Source organism: Salmo salar, chromosome ssa07, assembly GCF_905237065.1.
Source record: "Salmo salar chromosome ssa07, Ssal_v3.1, whole genome shotgun sequence".
NCBI classification, from domain to species: Eukaryota; Metazoa; Chordata; class Actinopteri; order Salmoniformes; family Salmonidae; genus Salmo; species Salmo salar.
Window position 1 is genome coordinate 20988259 of NC_059448.1, and position 17888 is coordinate 21006146.

The 17888-nt window shown below is 42.6% G+C and overlaps 2 protein-coding genes across 4 annotated transcripts; both read left to right on the forward strand.

Annotated features, from left to right (window-relative positions):
• The first annotated feature begins 755 nt into the window (after nt 1–755).
• On the forward strand, nt 756–1957 carry LOC123743746 (transmembrane protein 272). Its single transcript, XM_045721709.1, has 3 exons — nt 756–902; nt 977–1183; nt 1711–1957. Exons 2-3 carry the CDS (start codon nt 982–984, stop codon nt 1917–1919), a joined length of 411 nt encoding a protein of 136 aa, XP_045577665.1. The 5' UTR covers nt 756–902; nt 977–981; the 3' UTR covers nt 1920–1957.
• A 10133-nt stretch (nt 1958–12090) lies between these two features.
• Nucleotides 12091–16053, forward strand: LOC123743747 (transmembrane protein 272). Of its 3 annotated transcripts, XM_045721711.1 has the most exons (6): nt 12220–12340; nt 12470–12491; nt 12716–12799; nt 12890–12940; nt 13087–13278; nt 15360–16053. In XM_045721711.1, the coding sequence occupies exons 3-6, from the start codon at nt 12745–12747 to the stop codon at nt 15593–15595; spliced, it is 534 nt and encodes a 177-aa protein (XP_045577667.1). In that variant the 5' UTR covers nt 12220–12340; nt 12470–12491; nt 12716–12744; the 3' UTR covers nt 15596–16053. The 3 variants fall into 3 exon arrangements, with proteins under 3 accessions (XP_045577666.1, XP_045577667.1, XP_045577668.1); XM_045721710.1 differs by lacking the exon at nt 12470–12491 and having other exon boundaries at nt 12091–12340; nt 15360–16049; XM_045721712.1 differs by lacking the exon at nt 12220–12340 and having other exon boundaries at nt 12442–12491.
• Nucleotides 16054–17888: the final 1835 nt, after the last annotated feature.

Genomic DNA, 17888 nt, shown 5'->3' on the forward strand with positions numbered 1-17888 from the left:
TGATCAATTTGATGTTATTTTAATGGACAACATTGTACTTTTCTTTCAAAAACAAGGACATTTCTAAGTGACCCCAAACTTTTGAACGGTAGTGTATGTTTACAACTGAAATCATTACTATTCATTACCTATCATCTCTTATCTATTATCTCTGTTGTGGCTAATTGAGAATTGTGAGAGCTATACATTACATTTCTATCTCCAATCAAGCGTTGCACACCATTGAATTAATACAGCGTCCTATGTAATTTTTCTGTCATGGCTCTCTATCACCCTCTGTAGGCCTGACTGTGTCGCACAAGATGGAGAGGGGAAATCTGCTGCAACACATGCGTCACCCTTCCAAACCAACCATATTAGGTGGAATGAAATACGTCCGATTGCATCACTTAAGAGTTGCTCAGATCAATTGAATGGTGCATTTAGGGTCGAATCCTAACTTCCACTTAAAGCGCCCTTCAGCAGTTGAAACAATAACATAGCTATCGGTAAACAGCTGACGGATGGGGCTGCAGAAATGTAACCACTATCGATTAAATCCTAGACATTTCTATGGATGCAAGGACTGACCATCCATGCTATCGATTTACATTTACTTTATATACAAACATTGGAGTAAAATTCAAACAAGCTTATATTTTGGGTTCTGAGTACAACAGCTGAACTAAGCTCATGAGGCATTTTTAAGTTATATTATTTAATAATCAATGGGTACATATCATTAATTTATAGGTCCAAAAATGTATGTAGTAACTGCAGATTACCACTTTAAATCATAGGGAAAATGTAGCTAAAATATGTAGATTGGGTTTAGGGCAAAAATCGTAACCTCTATCTTCTCTCTCCCCCAGGTATCTCTAAACTACTTGCATGTGCCATTCCTATCGCTCAGATCACCATAGGTGAGTAGCTGAAGTAATACTCTTGCTGCAACTGACCATCCCAAACTCTCCTACCACTATGTATTACTTTATAGGTGCAATGTACCTGTATGACTGCCCCCGGCAGCACTACATCCCCATTTACCTGGTGGTAATGGGGGCCTCCGTCCTGGCCCTAGCCCTGCTCTCCTGCCTACCATGTGCCCAGGACTCAGAAGACATGCCCCCCAACCTCCTGAACCATCTCTGCACCACCTGGAGCACCCTGGCCTCCCTCTTCCTCTTATGCTGGTTCATCAGCGGTAAGTCTGAGAGACCGTGGGAGAGAGAAACACGGTGTGGTTGGATAGAGAAAGAACACTGTGTGTGTGTGTGTGTGTGTGTGTGTGTGTGTGTGTGTGTGTGTGTGTGTGTGTGTGTGTGTGTGTGTGTGTGTGTGTGTGTGTGTGTGTGTGTGTGTGTGTGTGTGTGAGAGAGAGAGAGAGAATAGGAAGAGAGAGAGAGAGAGCGAGAGAGGAGGAAGCGTTCCAGCACACTTTTAACCTCTTCCAAGAACTAACTGATTCCCACCAAAAATACAACGTTACGGTATCTCAAGCTGTGGAAGTGAAAGACTTGCGAAAATAACAGACTCATGAGTTTTAAACTCTGTTAGGAAACATTTACTTGATATAATGACAGTCTTTTCAACTTCTTACCAAAGGCCTCTCTCTCTCTCTCTTTCTCGTTCTCGCTCTCACTCGCTCTCTCTTGCGCTCTCGCTCTCACTCTCTCTCGCTCTCGCTCCCTCTTGCTCTCTCGCTCTCTCTCTCGCTCTCTCTCTCTCTAGGTAACGTGTGGATCTACTCCATCTATCAGCCCAATTTCAACCAGACACTGACTGAGGACCCCTACTGCAACAAGACCCTGTACCTGTTTGCCTTCTGGACCACCACGCTAGCCTACGTTGTGCCGGGCCTTCTGCTGCTGGGGGGATGCTGTATGCTTGTCTGTGCCTTTATACTGGGCAAGACGGACCCTGATGACAACAGAGCATGAGGGAGAGGATGAGAAGAGGGGAGGAGAGGAGACAACAGTACAAGACAGGAGGAGGAGGAGGGGAGAGTAGAGGGCAGTAGAGGAGAGGGGAGAAGGGAGGAGCGGAGGAAGATAGTATTGGAGAGGAGAAGAGGGGAGGAGAGGGTATAATGTTGACTTAACAAACTAGAGAAAACCAATGGAATCCAGTTATCAATTGAATAACGAATGATGTGTTTAAACTGTTATTATATATTACTGTTTCTGTATGAGAAACGTTGTTGCATTCATTCTCATTAGCTCGATTTTAAACTATTTATACATTATTAAATGTATTTAAAAAAACGTTCAAATTGTGAATAATGCGCCTGCGTTTCATGTCTTTATGATCCTAGTCTGGTGTGGGTGTATGATTGTATCAGTGATTCAGTTTAATCTGCAGGACAAAACTGTTTTTGTATCACAATTAGTCAGTGATACAGGTCTGTCAGAGCCACATTATTACCGGTTCTTTCCTTCTGGGTAACAGTTGCATTTCCATGCCTAAGGCATATTGTTCATACATTATATATCTCTATGGATAGCTCTACATAATCATTGACTAACAAACATATCAGGCTTACTGTTATGTGTTTGACTGGGAGCCCTACAACCCCTGAGATCAAAATGAAGCCGAACGATTCAGTTACTTGAGAATCCCAGATGAACCTTGTTCAGTTTTAATGTTACTCCATTTTGAATTACAAATGATTTTCAAATGTATTGTTCATACATGCTATCCAACTCATTATTACATAATCATTGACTAATCAAATGTATTCTCCATTTGATTCACCCTATGTGAGACTTCAGTTGTCTATCAGGTGTTCAAGAGCACAGTACAGGAGGTAGGAGATCATTTTTACTGATCAACTCTTTGTACATCTGTTTTCTTTCATTCAATGCTTTCAAAATGCCCTATTCACTGATAACATCACAGGATACTTGTCAATGGTGTGCGTACTGGGAGCGGAGTCAGGTGCAGGAGAGCAGAGAGTTGTGAACAGGCGCACACTTTATTTAGGCAGGAGAAACCAACAGACGGACGCACTGCGTCGAAAACCTCCAGCCAATATGCCAAAGTGCAAAACGCGCAAACAGTCCCAATAATAAGTACAAGCAATTAAACATACCTCGTGAAAAAAACAAGGAATAAACGCACGCCAGAAAATAGCGCGTCAAACATGACACGTAACATGAAACAATCTCACACAAAGACATCTGGGGGGAACAGAGGAATAAATACATGTAGTGTGATTGGGGAATGAAAACCAGGTGTGCAGGGAACAAGACAAAACAAATGGATAAATGAAAAATGGAGCGCCGATGGCTAGAAAGCCGGCGACGTCGACCGCCGAACGCCGCCCGAACAAGGAGAGGAGCCGACTTCGGCGGATGTCGTGACAATACTTCTTATCTGTATGATTTGCACAAGGCCTATATGAGTTGTCTTACTTGGCACATAATATTTTGGTGTCCCTGACCTGGCTTAAAATATGTAAACTCCTTTCAAATACTTGAGCTGCACTGATTGAGTTGGGAATCAATTGAATAATCCCAAAAGTGCAAAGTCCATGCTAAATCAAACGCCACTCAAATACTTGCCAAATTACCAAGACAGTTAGAAGCCTTTCAAAATCACTGGGTTTAAATATACAATCATTAAAGTCACATTTTGAGCAATATTGTCACAGCTGTCGTGGAAGATAGAATGGGACACACGGCGCAGCGGGTTGCGTGCTCAACATCTTTATTATAAAAATGAGAACACCACGAAAAAACAATAAACAAACTAACAACAGGAACAGAGTAGCATGCTCAACAAAAGCAGTGCTAACAAATAACTACCCACAAGTGACAAACAAAACACACACCTACTTATAGGACTCCCAATCAGAGGCAACTAGAAACACCTGCCTCCAATTGAGAGTCCAGCACCCAACCTACACATAGAAAAACTAACCTAGAACATACCCATAGAAATACAAACATAAACCAGTGACCAAAAAACCCCGTAATACATAAATCAACTACCCTCTGCCACGTCCTGACCAAACTACAATAACAAAATATCCTCTATACTGGTCAGGACGTGACAAATATGAGTGATCAAAATTACATTTAGTAATAATAGTAATAATAACATAATACAATGTTGAATCAGTTTTTATTACAGAATGCCAGTGTTGTATTGTGATTGGATCTCAAATTCACCATGCAGACTGATGAGAGAAAAATAAACTGCCTGGACATTGTTGGATTCGGGGTTAAACTTGGAACATTGTTATATTAAACTCAGAAGTATAGAAGTATATACGTACAGAAGTATAGGAACATATTCCCTCCGCAAGGCAATCAAACAAGCTAAGCGTCAGTATAGAGACAAAGTAGAGTCGCAATTCAACGGCTCAGACACGAGAGGTATGTGGCAGGGTCTACAATCAATCATGGACAACAAAAAGAAAACCAGCCCCATCGAGGACCCCGATGTCTTGCTCCGAGACAAACTAAACAACTTCTTTGCTCGCTTTGAGGACAATACAGTGCCTCCGACACTGTACCAAAACCTGTGGGCTCTCCTTCACCGCAGCCAACGTGAGTAAAACATTTAAACATGTTAACCCTCGCAAGGCTGCTGGCCCAGACAGCATCCCTAGCCGTGTCCTCAGAGCATGCGCAGACCAGCTGGCTGGTGTGTTTACAGACATTTTCAATCAATCCCTATCCCAGTCTGCTGTTCCCACATGCTTCAAGAGGGCCACCATTGTTCCTGTTCCCAAGAAAGCTAAGGTAACTGAGCTAAACGACTATCGCCCCCTAGCACTCACTTCCGTCATCATGAAGTGCTTTGAGAGACTAGTCAAGGATCATATCACCTCCACCCTACCTGACACCCTAGACCCACTCCAATTTGCTTACCGCCCCAATAGGTCCACAGACGACGCAATCGCAATCACACCGCACACTGCACTAACCCATCTGGACAAGAGGAATACCTATGTAAGAATGCTGTTCCTCGACTACAGCTCAGCATTTTACACCATAGTACCCTCCAAACTCGTCATTAAGCTTGAGACCCTGGGTCTCGACCCAGCCCTGTGCAACTGGGTCCTGGACTTTCTGACAGGCCGCCCCCAGGTGGTGAGGGTAGGAAACAACATCTCCACCCCGCTGATCCTCGACACTGGGGCCCCACAAGGGTGCGTTCTCAGCCCTCTCCTGTACTCCCTGTTCACCCATGACTGCGTGGCCATGCACACCTCCAACTCAATCATCAAGTTTTCAGACGACAGCACAGTGGTAGGCTTGATTACCAACAATGATGAGACGGACTACAGGGAGGAGGTGAGGGCCCTCGGAGTGTGGTGTCAGGAATATAACCTCACACTCAATGTCAACAAAACAAAGGAGATGATCGTGGACTTCAGGAAACAGCAGAGGGAGCACCCCCTTATCCACATCGACGGGACAGTAGTGGAGAAGGTGGAAAGTTTTAAGTTCCTCGGCATACACATCACGGACAAACTGAAATGGTCTACCCACACAGACAGCGCCTCTTCAACCTCAGGAGGCTGAAGAAATGTGGCTTGTCACCAAAAACACTCACAAACTTTTACAGATGCACAATCGAGAGCATCCTGTCGGGCTGTATCACTGCCTGGTACAGTTAACTGCTCCGCCCACAACCGTAAGGCTCTCCAGAGGGTAGTGAGGTCTGCACAATGCATCAAAGCAAACTACCTTCCCTCCAGGACACCTACACCACCCGATGTCACAGGAAGGCCAAAAAGATCAAGGACAACAACCACCCGAGCCACTGCCTGTTCACCCCGTTATCATCCAGAGGTGCATCAGTACAGGTGCATCAAAGATGGGACCGAGAGACTGAAAAACAGCTTCTACCTCAAGGCCATCAGACTGTTAAACAGCCATCATTAACAATGAGTGGCTGCTGTCAACATACTGACTCAAATCTCTAGCCACTTTAATAATTAAAAATTGGATGTAATAAATGTATCACTAGTCACTTTTAACAATGCCACTTTATATAATGTTTACATACCCTACATTACTCATCTCATATGTATACACTGTACTCTATACCATCTACTGCATCTTGCCTATGCCGTTCGGCCATCGCTCATCCATATATTTATATGTACATATTGTTATTCATTCCTTTGTTGTTGTGAAATTGTTAGATTACTTGTTAGATATTACTGCATGTTCGGAACTAGAAGCACAAGCATTTCGCTACACTCATATTAACATATGCTAATCATGTGTATGGTCCCGTGTGGCTCAGTTGGTAGAGCATGGTGTTTGCAACGCCAGGGTTGTGGGTTCGATTCCCACAGGGGGGCCAGTACGGAGAAAAAAATGTATGAAATGTATTCACTACTGTAAGTCGCTCTGGATAAGAGCGTCTGCTAAATAACTGTAATGTAAAATGTATGTGAGCAATAAAATTTGATTTGATTAGTTACAAAAGAGGGATACCATAATGAAGCATGCGGGGGCAGAGTGTAGGGAAAACAATTGCATGTGACAGTACTGATAAGGGGAGAAACTGTTAAAGGCTCAAACCACTTAGTTCCCTGCTTAGCAAGAACAATGCAATGTTTAGTGATAAGGAGGAGACTCCACCTAAAGTGTGGTATAAATACCACCACGGGGGAAGCGATGTCTTTGACTGAATACAGCTGTGTCGACCCTTTGGGAAGAATTAAACGTGTCTGTGAGTTATTTACTCTGAAAATTAGAACCTAACAACATGGATCATAAAGGAGAATGATGCAATACACAAAGCTCACAGACCACAATACCCTGCTACGTGTGGAGAGTATGCTTCCCCTCAAGAATGGTCTAACATATAGCCAGTTATGCAGGGTGAAACTAATCTGTGGCCACCAGTCAAATTTTGACAGCAATGCTAAGAAAATTACAGATCGATTCAAAATGAGAGGCTACAAAGACAAAACTCTTGATGCTGCAATGATGAAAATATCTCAAAAACCAAGAGAGGTATTGCTAAAAACTAAACCAAAGAAGAAAAACAACGCAACAGTCTTTTGCACTAAGTACACCAAGTGTTCGGAGAAAATGAAAGCAATCCTGAAAAAGCACTGGCATATTCAGCAATCAGACAACAAAATTGCAAAATGGCTTCCTGAGTGGCGCAGAAGTCTAAGGCACCACATTGCAGTGCTTGAGGCGTCACTACAGCCCCGGGTTTGATCCCAGGCTGTGTCACAGCCGGCAGTGACTGGGAGACCCATGAGGTGGAGCACAATTGGCTCAACGTCATCTGGGAGGGTTTGGCCTGCCGGGATGTCCTTGTCCCGGGCTGACTGTGCTTCCTCCGGCTGGCTTCTGGGTTAAGCGAGCAGGTGTTAAGGAGCGCGGTTTGGCGGGTCATGTTTCGGAAGAAGCATGACTCGACCTTCGCCTCTCCCGAGCCCGTTGGGGAGTTACAGCGATGAAACAAGATCGTAATTGCATCGCAATTTGATATCCCAAAATTGGGGAGAAAAAGGGGGTAGACATTTTTTAAATAAAAAATACAATTCATACAAAAAGATATATATTAATTGCACATCTTTTCAAAGAACCCCCACTTGTAGTCTATAAGCGTGGTTGCAATATTGGGGATAGCTTAGTGAGATCTGACCTGCCCCTTCACACACTCTTGACACCCATTCCAAATGGGAACTGCAAATGTGGCACATGCGCACAATGCAATAGCACTACAAAAACATCCTTCCTCAGACACCCACAAAAATCCCTGTTAGGGATATCATCTCATGCAAAACAAAGGGAGTAATCTATCTCATCACCTGTTCATGTGGGAAAGCCTACGTAGGACAAACGAAAAGACAATTAAAACAACGCATAGCTGAACACCACAGCTCAATCAGGAGTAAGAACACTAACTCCACACACAGAGATGCATACAAAGCTCTCCCTCGCCCTCCATTTGGCAAATCTTACCAAAAGTCTATCTTCCTGATTCCTGCTTACAAGCAAAAACTAAAGCAGGAAGTACCAGTGACTAGATCAATACGGAAGTGGTCAGATGATGCGGATGCTACGCTACAAGACTGTTTTGCGAGCACAGACTGAAATATGTTCCAGGATTCATCCAATGGCATTGAGGAATACACCTCAGTCACCGGTTTCTTCAATAAGTGCATTGGCGACGTCGTCCCCACAGTGACCATACATGTACATTTTCAACCTCTCCCTGACCGAGTCTGTAATACCTACATGTTTCAAACAGACCACCATAGTCCCTGTGCCCAAGAAACCGAATATAACCTGCCTAAATGATGTCGGTAGCCATGAAGTGCTTTGAAAGGCTGGTCATGGATCACATCAACACCATCATCCCGGAGACCCTAGACCCACTCCAATTTGCATACCACCCAAACAGATCCACAGATCATGCAATCTCAACCACACTCCACACTGCCCTTTCCCACCTGGACAAAAGTAACACCTATGTGAGAATGCTGTTCATTGACTACCGCTCAGCGTTTAACACCATACTGCCCACAAAGCTCATCACTAAGCTAAGGACCCTGGGACTAAACACCTCCCTCTGCAACTGGATCCTGGACTTACTGACGGGCCGCCCCCAGGTCGTAAGGGTAGGCAACAATACAACTGCCACACTTATCCTCAACACTGGGGCCCCTCAGGGGTGCGTGCTTAGTCCCCTCCTGTACTCTTTGTTCACCCACGACTGCATGGCCAAGCACGACTCCAACACCATCATTAAGTTTGCTGACAACACAACAGTGGTAGGCCTGATCACCCGACAACAATGTGACAGCCTATAAGGAGGAGGTCAGAGACCTGGCAGTGTGGTACCTGGACACCAACCTCTCCCTCAACGTGAGCAAGACAAAGGAGATGACCTTGGACTACAGGAAAAGGAGGGCCGAGCACACCCCCATTCACATCGACGGGGCTGTAGTGGAGCGGGTCGAGAGTTTCAAGTTCCTTGGTGTCCACGTCACCAACAAACTATCATGGTCCAAACACACCAAGACAGTGATGAAGAGGGCACGACAGCATATTTTCCCCCTCAGGAGACTGAAAAGATTTGGCTTGGGTCCCCAGAGCCTCAAAATGTTCTACACCTGCACCATCGAGAGCATCCTGATCGGTTGAAGATATGTGTATATAATGAATATATTCTTTCTACAGCTTATCAGCATACACCCAATATGTTCCCCTTGTTGATGATGCTTATTATGCATTATGGTTGAATAAAAAGATCACAAAAATGTAAGGAAATTGGAAACATTTAAATATATATGTGAAATTAAATTAAACAATAATGTATGTTGATGAAAATGTTACAGTTTGCACAATATCTAATTACGTTTTTTTAATTAGTATTATTCACATTTTCAAACCCATTTATATTTTCCAACGTGGCTATACATTTGGGTGAGTTTTTTTTGTCGCCTGAGTAGCCTCGTTTCACTGCCAAAAATGAAATTAAACCATCTAGTGTTCATCGAAATAACAACACAATGTCAAATACAGGTAGCCTAGTCAAATAATTAACATCCAAACACATTAACCGTTACTCTCTCGCGGGAATTCCACTAATGGTCGTGATGAAGCCAAACGTAGCTGCTGCTCATGTTGGTATCTGTACTGATGGTGCAAAAGCCATGATGGGAGACATAGTGGAGCGGTAACGTGCGTGCAAGCAGTTGCTCCCGACGCCACTTGGGTACACTGCAGCATCCACTGAGAGGCTCTTGCCTCCAAGGGAATGCCTGACAGCTTGAAAGACGTTTTGAACACTACAGTGAAAATTGCTAACTTTATTAAAGCAAGGCCCCTGAACTCTTGTGTATTTTCTATATGGGCAGCGACCATGTAACGCTTTAACAACATAGAGAAGTGCGCTGGTTATCAAGGGGCAAAGCATTGACACGTTTTTTTTTAATTGAGAGACGAGCTTAACGTTTTCTTTACTGACCATAATTTTCACTTGTCTGACCGCTTGCATGATGACGAGTTTCTCACACCACTGGTCTATCTGGGTGATGTTTTTTCTCGCCTGAATTATCTGAATCTAGGATTACATGGACTCTCCACAACTGTATTCAATGTTCGGGACAAAATTGAGGCTATGATTAAGAAGTTGGAGCTCTTCTCTGTCTGCATTAACAGGGACAACACACAGGTATTTCCATCATTGTAAGTTTTTTTTGTGTGCAAATGAACCCAAGTTTACGGACAATGTCAAATGTGATATAGCGAAGAACCTTAGTGAGTTGGGTGCACAATTACGCAGGTACTTTCCCGAAACGGATGACACAAACAACTGGATTCATTATCTCTTCCATGACCTGCCTCCAGTCCACTTACCGATATCTGAACAAGAGAGCCTCATCGAAATTGCAACAAGTGGATCTGTGAAAATGTTATTTAATCAGAAGCCACTTCGAAATTTCTGGATTGGGCTGCTCTCAGAGTATCCTGCCTTGGCACATCGTGCTGTTAAGACACTGATGCCCTTTGCAACCACGTACCTCTGTGAGAGTGGATTCTCTTCCCTCACTACCATGAAAACTAAATACAGGCACAGACGTGTCTGTGGAAAATGATTTAAGACTGAGACTCTCTCCAATACAACCCAACATTGCAGAGTTATGTGCATCCTTTCAAGCACACCCTTCTCATTAACCTGTGGTGAGTTATTCACAATTTTCAATGACCAAATAAGGTTTTATATGTAAGATGGTTACATAAAGAGCAAAATTATTGATTATTATTATATTATTATTTGTGCCCTGGTCCTAGCTGGGTTGTGACAAAAACTCACACTCATTCTTATGTTTAATAAATGTATCGTATGTGGCAGGCTTACAATGATGGCAAAAAACAACATTTGAGAGTGCGCTGACCCTGGTGCTAGAGGGGGTACGCAGCTGGATGTTGAATGTTTGAAGGGGTACGGGACTATATAAAGTTTGAGAACCTCTTGTCTACATAACCTGGTTCAAACATTCATGACATTACCCTGAGGAAGGCACAGTGATGTATGTACATGTATATAGAGTGTGCAACTCTCTTTATTTATTTTTATAGCTTGGAGTTTATTCGCAGTTAGTCAGCACCTCGACACTAAATCATGTTCTCTGGGGGTGCTCCAGCTCGTGCTTTCTATTAGAGTATTGTGATTTGATAACATGTTTTGTTGTTAAAGGCCCTGTACAGTGAAAATAAGAACTTTCCTAGAATTACAAATTATGGGACAAAAATGCATTTTAATTCAGGGCCATGTCGTTATCGTCACAGACATAGGAGCCAGCCATTCTAGCATGGTCCTCCTTAAGTCATCAATAATAATTCAGTATTATTCTTTTTTTTCTCTTTGTCTACAGGGAATGGGATGACCTACAGTGTATATCCACCCAGCTATGATCAGACCTACGGGAGCAAAACATACTGTGACAAAACTGTTTACATTCTCTACCTCTATCATATTGGACGTTGTTAGTGCAGTGACACTGTCCGCATGGATTATCAAGTTCTTTCAGCAATTTGATTTCTGTGGTGATAGTTTCAGTGTTACTTTCAGTGTTACTTTCTGTGAGTGCTGCTGAAGATGTTATGGGAGGAGGTGTGTGCTGTAAACACTCCAAACTATGGGAGTGCTGTGGAGACTTCAAACAATGAGGGGACGTTAGTACCTTGGCAGGCTGTGGGGAATGTAAGGAAACATGCCCAGCAGTTTCAAATAAATGTCATACAAGCTGACAATGTTTACGGGCTGCCTGGACAGGAGTGATCTCGGGAGTAATTCTTGGGGGGTTTTGAGACTTTTTGACTAAAGGGTTTTTGACTTGCCTTGATGCTGAACCATCCAGTCTATTTGTCATATACTGTAAATCAACACATTGGTATGCTAATAAAATCAAATAACATCTTTCCCATTGAGTTCAATGAGAAATATACAGTACATACTACATGCATTATCACTGGGAAACACTAATTTGAAGTGTTGCAATGATCAAGTGGTGTCTTGAGGACTATTTCCAAACATCCTGCCTTAATAAAGATATTACAAACTAGCGTTCTGTTCAGTAATGTAAGTCTGGTAACTCTGGCTTTAGCAATGTTAGTCTTTGAAAAGAGAAAATGCAAAGGCAACGGCTGCTAAGAATAATTCTCTATGCAGGGTATGAGTTGTGTTGTGGCGTGTGGTTATGTGGTGTTGCAATGATACTGCTTTGCCCATAGGGTGCATTTCAAAACATCCTACCTCAATGGTAGAAGTTTCAAAGTTGACTAATTATGGCACAAGCTGTGAGGCTACACGGTAACGGAAAAGCAAAAGTCTTGACAGATTCACGCCTTCACAAAAGAGACAGGTAAGAGATACTCACAAAATAAAACAACATATTTGATGTATTGAATACTGTCTACTTTTATCAACAACTAATTTGAGTGCTCAGTGTTTATTTCCACGCCACTTGACAACCATTCATTTATGATTTCAGCATTTGACATAAAGTCAATCAAGTAAGAACTGCTATCTATGCTGAGTTTTTATCTTATTCATTATTTATTAGTGGCACATTGTATAGAAGTGAATATAAACTGCAACTGGTATATTTAAATGTCAGAGTCTTTGCTGTCTGCAATTTGGTAAATAAAAACTTTGAACCTGGAACCATCTATCAAATATTTTAAGTCTGATTGTTAGTCCATTGAAATGACTGTTCAGAGACCAATCCTGTGTCTAGTCCTTTTAGAGTTAAAGGACTCACAAAAGATGGAGACTTCACAGAGGTCTCCCGTTCAGTCATCCTTTCTGATCTCAATAATAGGTACAGTAGTTACCTCTCATATAACAAATGAGTGTTCAGTGTTTTCAGCATGTTGTCGAGTTTGTGATCTCTCACTCTCTCTGTCTACAGTTGTGCTGAATATCATCGTATGGATGTTTCTAATGTCAGCAGTGGGATTAGGTGTGTACATCAATTTTCCTTTCCTCTCCATAGTCCTTACTGCGAGAATTACATTGATGGTGGATAAGATACTGCAAGATGCCTAAAACCACCCATTGAGAGAAACTGACATAGTGTATATAATCAATCTCCACTTTCTTCTTTAGGGGCTATGCACCTACATGACTGCCCCTTACAGCCTTATATCCCCATCTACCTGCTGGTGTTCGGGGTGACGTCCATCGCCTCCCTGCTCCTATCCTACCTCAATAACACACTGGAGACTGGCTTCCTGAGCCTACTGTGTTCCTCCTGCATCTTCCTGCTCCAGCTCTTCAACCTCGGCTGGTTCATCACAGGTAAACAAGAGGGATGAGGAAAGGAGATTGAGGGAAGCGAGAAGGAGGTGGCAGTAGGCACATAGGGGCAAATCCTATCATCCACTTAAGTCAAATTTTCACATTCATTCATGCATTAATGTCAATGGGAGACTAACTGAAAGGATTCACCATGTAGAGAGGCTAGGGGAAACAAGAAAGTATGTGTTGAAGTTTTGGTGCACAAACCGGGCAACCAGAACACTTGAGCACAGGAAGTTGCAGAATAGTCTACCACCACCAACTTCACATTATCATTACCAATACATAGACTCCACAGTATGTCACAAAGTAAACAGTAGCGTTATTTCCCAAAATCTGTATATACAGTGCATTGGGGACTACTTTACTTTTTCCACATTTTGTTATGTTACAGCCTTATTCTAAAATTGATTAAATCGTTTTTTTCCCTCATCAATCTACACACAACACCCCATAATGACAAAGCAATAACAGGTTTTTGAAATCTTTGCAAATATATAAAAAATAAAAAACTTAAATATCACATTTACATGTATTCAGACCATTTACTCAGTACTTGGTTGAAGCACCTTTGACAGCAGCTACAGCCTTGAGTCTGCTTGGATATGATGCTTCAAGCTTGGCACACCTGTATTTGGAGAGTTTCTCCCACTCTTCTGTGCAGATCCTCTCAAGCTCTGTCAGGTTGGATGGGGAGCGTCGTTGCACAACTATTTTCAGGTCTCTCCAAAGATGTTAGATCGGGGTCAAGTTAGTTCTGGCTGGGCCACTCAAGGACATTCAGAGATTTGTCCCGAAGCCACTCCTGCGTTGTCTTGGCTGTGTGCTTAGGGTCGTTGTCCTGTTGGAAGGTGAACCTTCACCCCACTCGGAGGTCCTGAGCGCTCTGGAGTGGGTTTTCGTTAAGGATCACTCTGTACTTTGCTACATTCATCTTTCCGTCGATCCTAACTAGTCTCCCAGTCCCTGCCGCTGAAAAACATCCCCACAGCATGATGCTGCCACCACCATGCTTCACCGTAGGGATGGTGCCAGGTTTCCTCCAGACGTGACACTTGGCATTCAGGCCAACAAGTTCAATATTGGTTTTATCTGACCAGAGAATCTTGTTTCTCATGGTCTGAGTCCTTTAGGTGCCTTTTGGCAAACTCCAAGTGGGCTGTCATGTGCCTTTCACTAAGGAGTGACTTCTGTCTGGCCACTCTACCATAAAGGCCTGATTGGTGGAGTGCTCCACAGAGGAAATCTGGAGCTCTGTCAGAGTGACCATCGGGTTCTTGGTCACCTCCCTTTCAACCAGAGTGGTTGAAAAACAAGTTTTAATGACTCCAACATAAGTGTATGTAAACATCTGACTTAAACTGTATGTAAATAAGGTATTTCTGTTTTTATTTTTAATATATTTCCAGAAATGTCTAAAAACCTGTTATTGCTTTGTCACTATGCAATATTTGTTTCAATATGCTTTGTGATGTAGTCACGACAGACAAAGATATATAGTTAATCAAACTTTACCATGCATGTTGTTTACCAGCACATCAAGTACATGAAGACGGTAAGTAACAATTGGTTTCCGTTTCCTGTTTCCTGTTTCCTGTGCAACTTCAATACCACCGCCACTCTCTGTTGTCATATATGCATAGTCAATTTAATTAACTCTACCTACATGTACATACTACCTCAACTAACCGGTGCCCCCGCACATTGACTCTGTACCGGCACCTCCCTGTATATATTGTTATTTTTTCTTCTCCTCTTTAATTACTTGTTACTTTTATCTCTTATTCTTATCCATATTTTCTAAAACTGCACTGTCGGTTAGGGGCTCGTAAGTCTTTAGACCTTACAGTGTTGTATTCTGTTGTTTACGGTGCATGTGACTAATAAAATGTTATTTGATTTGATCAATATTGCTACAGTATTGTGTGTAGATTGATGAGGAATTTATTTTATTTAATCAATTTTAGAATAAGGCTGTAATGTAACAAAATGTGGAAAAAGTCAAGGGGTCTGAATACTTTCTGAATGCACTGTACCTATTATTGTCTAACATTATTCCTTGTTTTTCTCTGTATCTTAAGGGAGTGAGTGGGTGTACTCCATATATCCCCCGAACTATGACTCGAATGGTGGAGAGAAGTACTGTCAGAGGAAGATATACCTGTTTGCTTTCTGGTTCAACAGCCTGGGCAGCATCTGTATGGCTGTGGGGTTCTTCTGTGCAGTGTACTTCCTCTTCCTTACCTGTGTGAAAATGGCATTTAGGGGACACCATTTACTCCATTCACATAAGAGATCGTATGGTGTGGACGCTTGAGAACTCTGTGGCACAGAAACCTCACTAACATGGTTTTTCTGTTCTATGTGTGGTGTGTGTGTGTGTGTGTGTGTGTGTGTGTGTGTGTGTGTGTGTGTGTGTGTGTGTGTGTGTGTGTGTGTGTGTGTGTGTGTGTGTGTGTGTGTGTGTGTGTGTGTGTAGTGGTGCCTGGAGAAGTGGGTATACAATAATGTTGGCACAATAAAGTCGCACTGTGTGAAAAATTGTTTTCCCATAATTTTTCCAGGTATTCACAATTAATTGCAAAAATCTATATTTGGGGAGGTGTAGCTGCCCTTTAATTCAGTTGCACACCAAGCAAGATACCTTTTGGCGAGTGGGGTTGCTGTAGCCTAGTGTACAACGTACAGTTGAAGTCGGAAGTTTACATACACTTAGGTTGGAGTCATGAAAGTTCATTTTTCAACAACTCCACAAATTTCTTGTTCACAAACTACAGTTTTGGCAAGTCGGTTAGGACATCTACTTTGTGCATGACACATGTCATTTTTCCAATAATTGTTTACAGACAGATTATTTCACAATTCCAGTGGGTCAGAAGTTTACATACACTAAGTTGACTGTGCCTTTAAACAGCTTGGAAAAATCCAGAAAATGATGTCATGGCTTTAGAAGCTTCTGATAGGCTAATTGACATCATTTGAGTCAATTGGAGGTGTACCTCTGGATGTATTTCAAGGCCTACCTTCAAACTCAGTGCCTCTTTGCTTGACATCATGGGAAAATCAAAAGAAATCAGCCAAGACCTCAGAAAAACAATTGTTTTTCAAGACCTCCACAAGTCTGGTTCATCCTTGGGAGCAATTTCCAAATGCCTGAAGGTACTACGTTCATCTGTACAAACAATAGTACACAAGTATAAACCCCATGGGACCACGCAGCCATCATACCGCTCAGGAAGAGACGCATTCTGTCTCCTAGAGATGAACGTACTTTGGTGTGAAAAGTGCAAATCAATCCCAGAACAACAGCAAAGGACCTTGTGAAGATGCTGGAGGAAACAGGTACAAAAGTATCTATATCCACAGTAAAACGAGTCCTATATCAACATAACCTGAAAGGCCACTCAGCAAGGAAGAAGCCACTGCTCCAAAACCGGCATAAAAAAGCCAGACTATGGTTTGCAACTGCACATGGGGACAAAGGGCATACTTTTTGGAGAAATGTCCTCTGGTCTGATGATACAAAATAGAACTGTTTGGCCATAATGACCATCGTTATGTTTGGAGGAAAAAGGGGGATGCTTGCAAGCCGAAGAATACCATCCCAACTGTGAAGAACGGGGGTGGCAGCATCATGTTTTGGGGGTGCTTTTCTGCAGGAGGGACTGGTGCACTTCATGAAATAGATGGCATCATGATGCAGGAAAATTATGTGGATATATCGAAGCAACATCTCAAGACATCAGTCAGGAAGTTATAGCTTGGTCGCAAATGGGTCTTCCAAATGGACAATGACCCCAAGCATACTTCCAAAGTTGAGGCAAAATGGCTTAAGGACAACAAAGTCAAGGTATTGGAGTGGCCATCACAAAGCCCTGACCTCAATCCTATAGAAAATGTGCAGAACTGAAAAAGCGTGTGCGAGCAAGGACGCCTTCAAACCACTCAGTTACACCAGCCAGCTCTGTCAGGAGAAATGGGACAACATTCACCCAACTTATTGTTGGGAGCTTGTGGAAGGCTACCCGGAACATTTGACCCAAGTTAAACAATTTAAAGGCAATGCTACCAAATACTGATTCAGTGTATGTACACTTCTGACCCACTGGGAATGTGATGAAAGAAATAAAAGCTTGGCTATGAAAAGCCAACTGACATTTGCTCGTGAGGTGCTGACCTGTTGCACCCTCAACAACCACTGTGATTATTATTATTTGACCCTGCTGGTCATCTATGAACATTTGAATATCTTGGCCATGTTCTGTTATAATCTCCACCTGGCACAGCCAGAGGAGGACTGGCCACCCCTCACAGCCTGGTTCCTCTCTAGGTTTCTTCCTCGGTTCTGGCCTTTCTATGGAGTTTTTCCTAGCCACCGTGCTAGGAAAATTCCCTGTATTAGGTCAGTTAGGATCACCACTTTATTGTAAGAATGTGAAATGTCAAAATACTAGTAGAGAGAATGATTTATTTCAGCTTTTCATATCAAATCAAATGTATTTATAAAGTCCTTTTTACATCAGCTGATATCTCAAAGTGCTGTACAGAAACCCAGCCTAAAACCCCAAACAGCAAGCAATGCAGGTGTATTGCTTGCTGTTTGGGGTTTT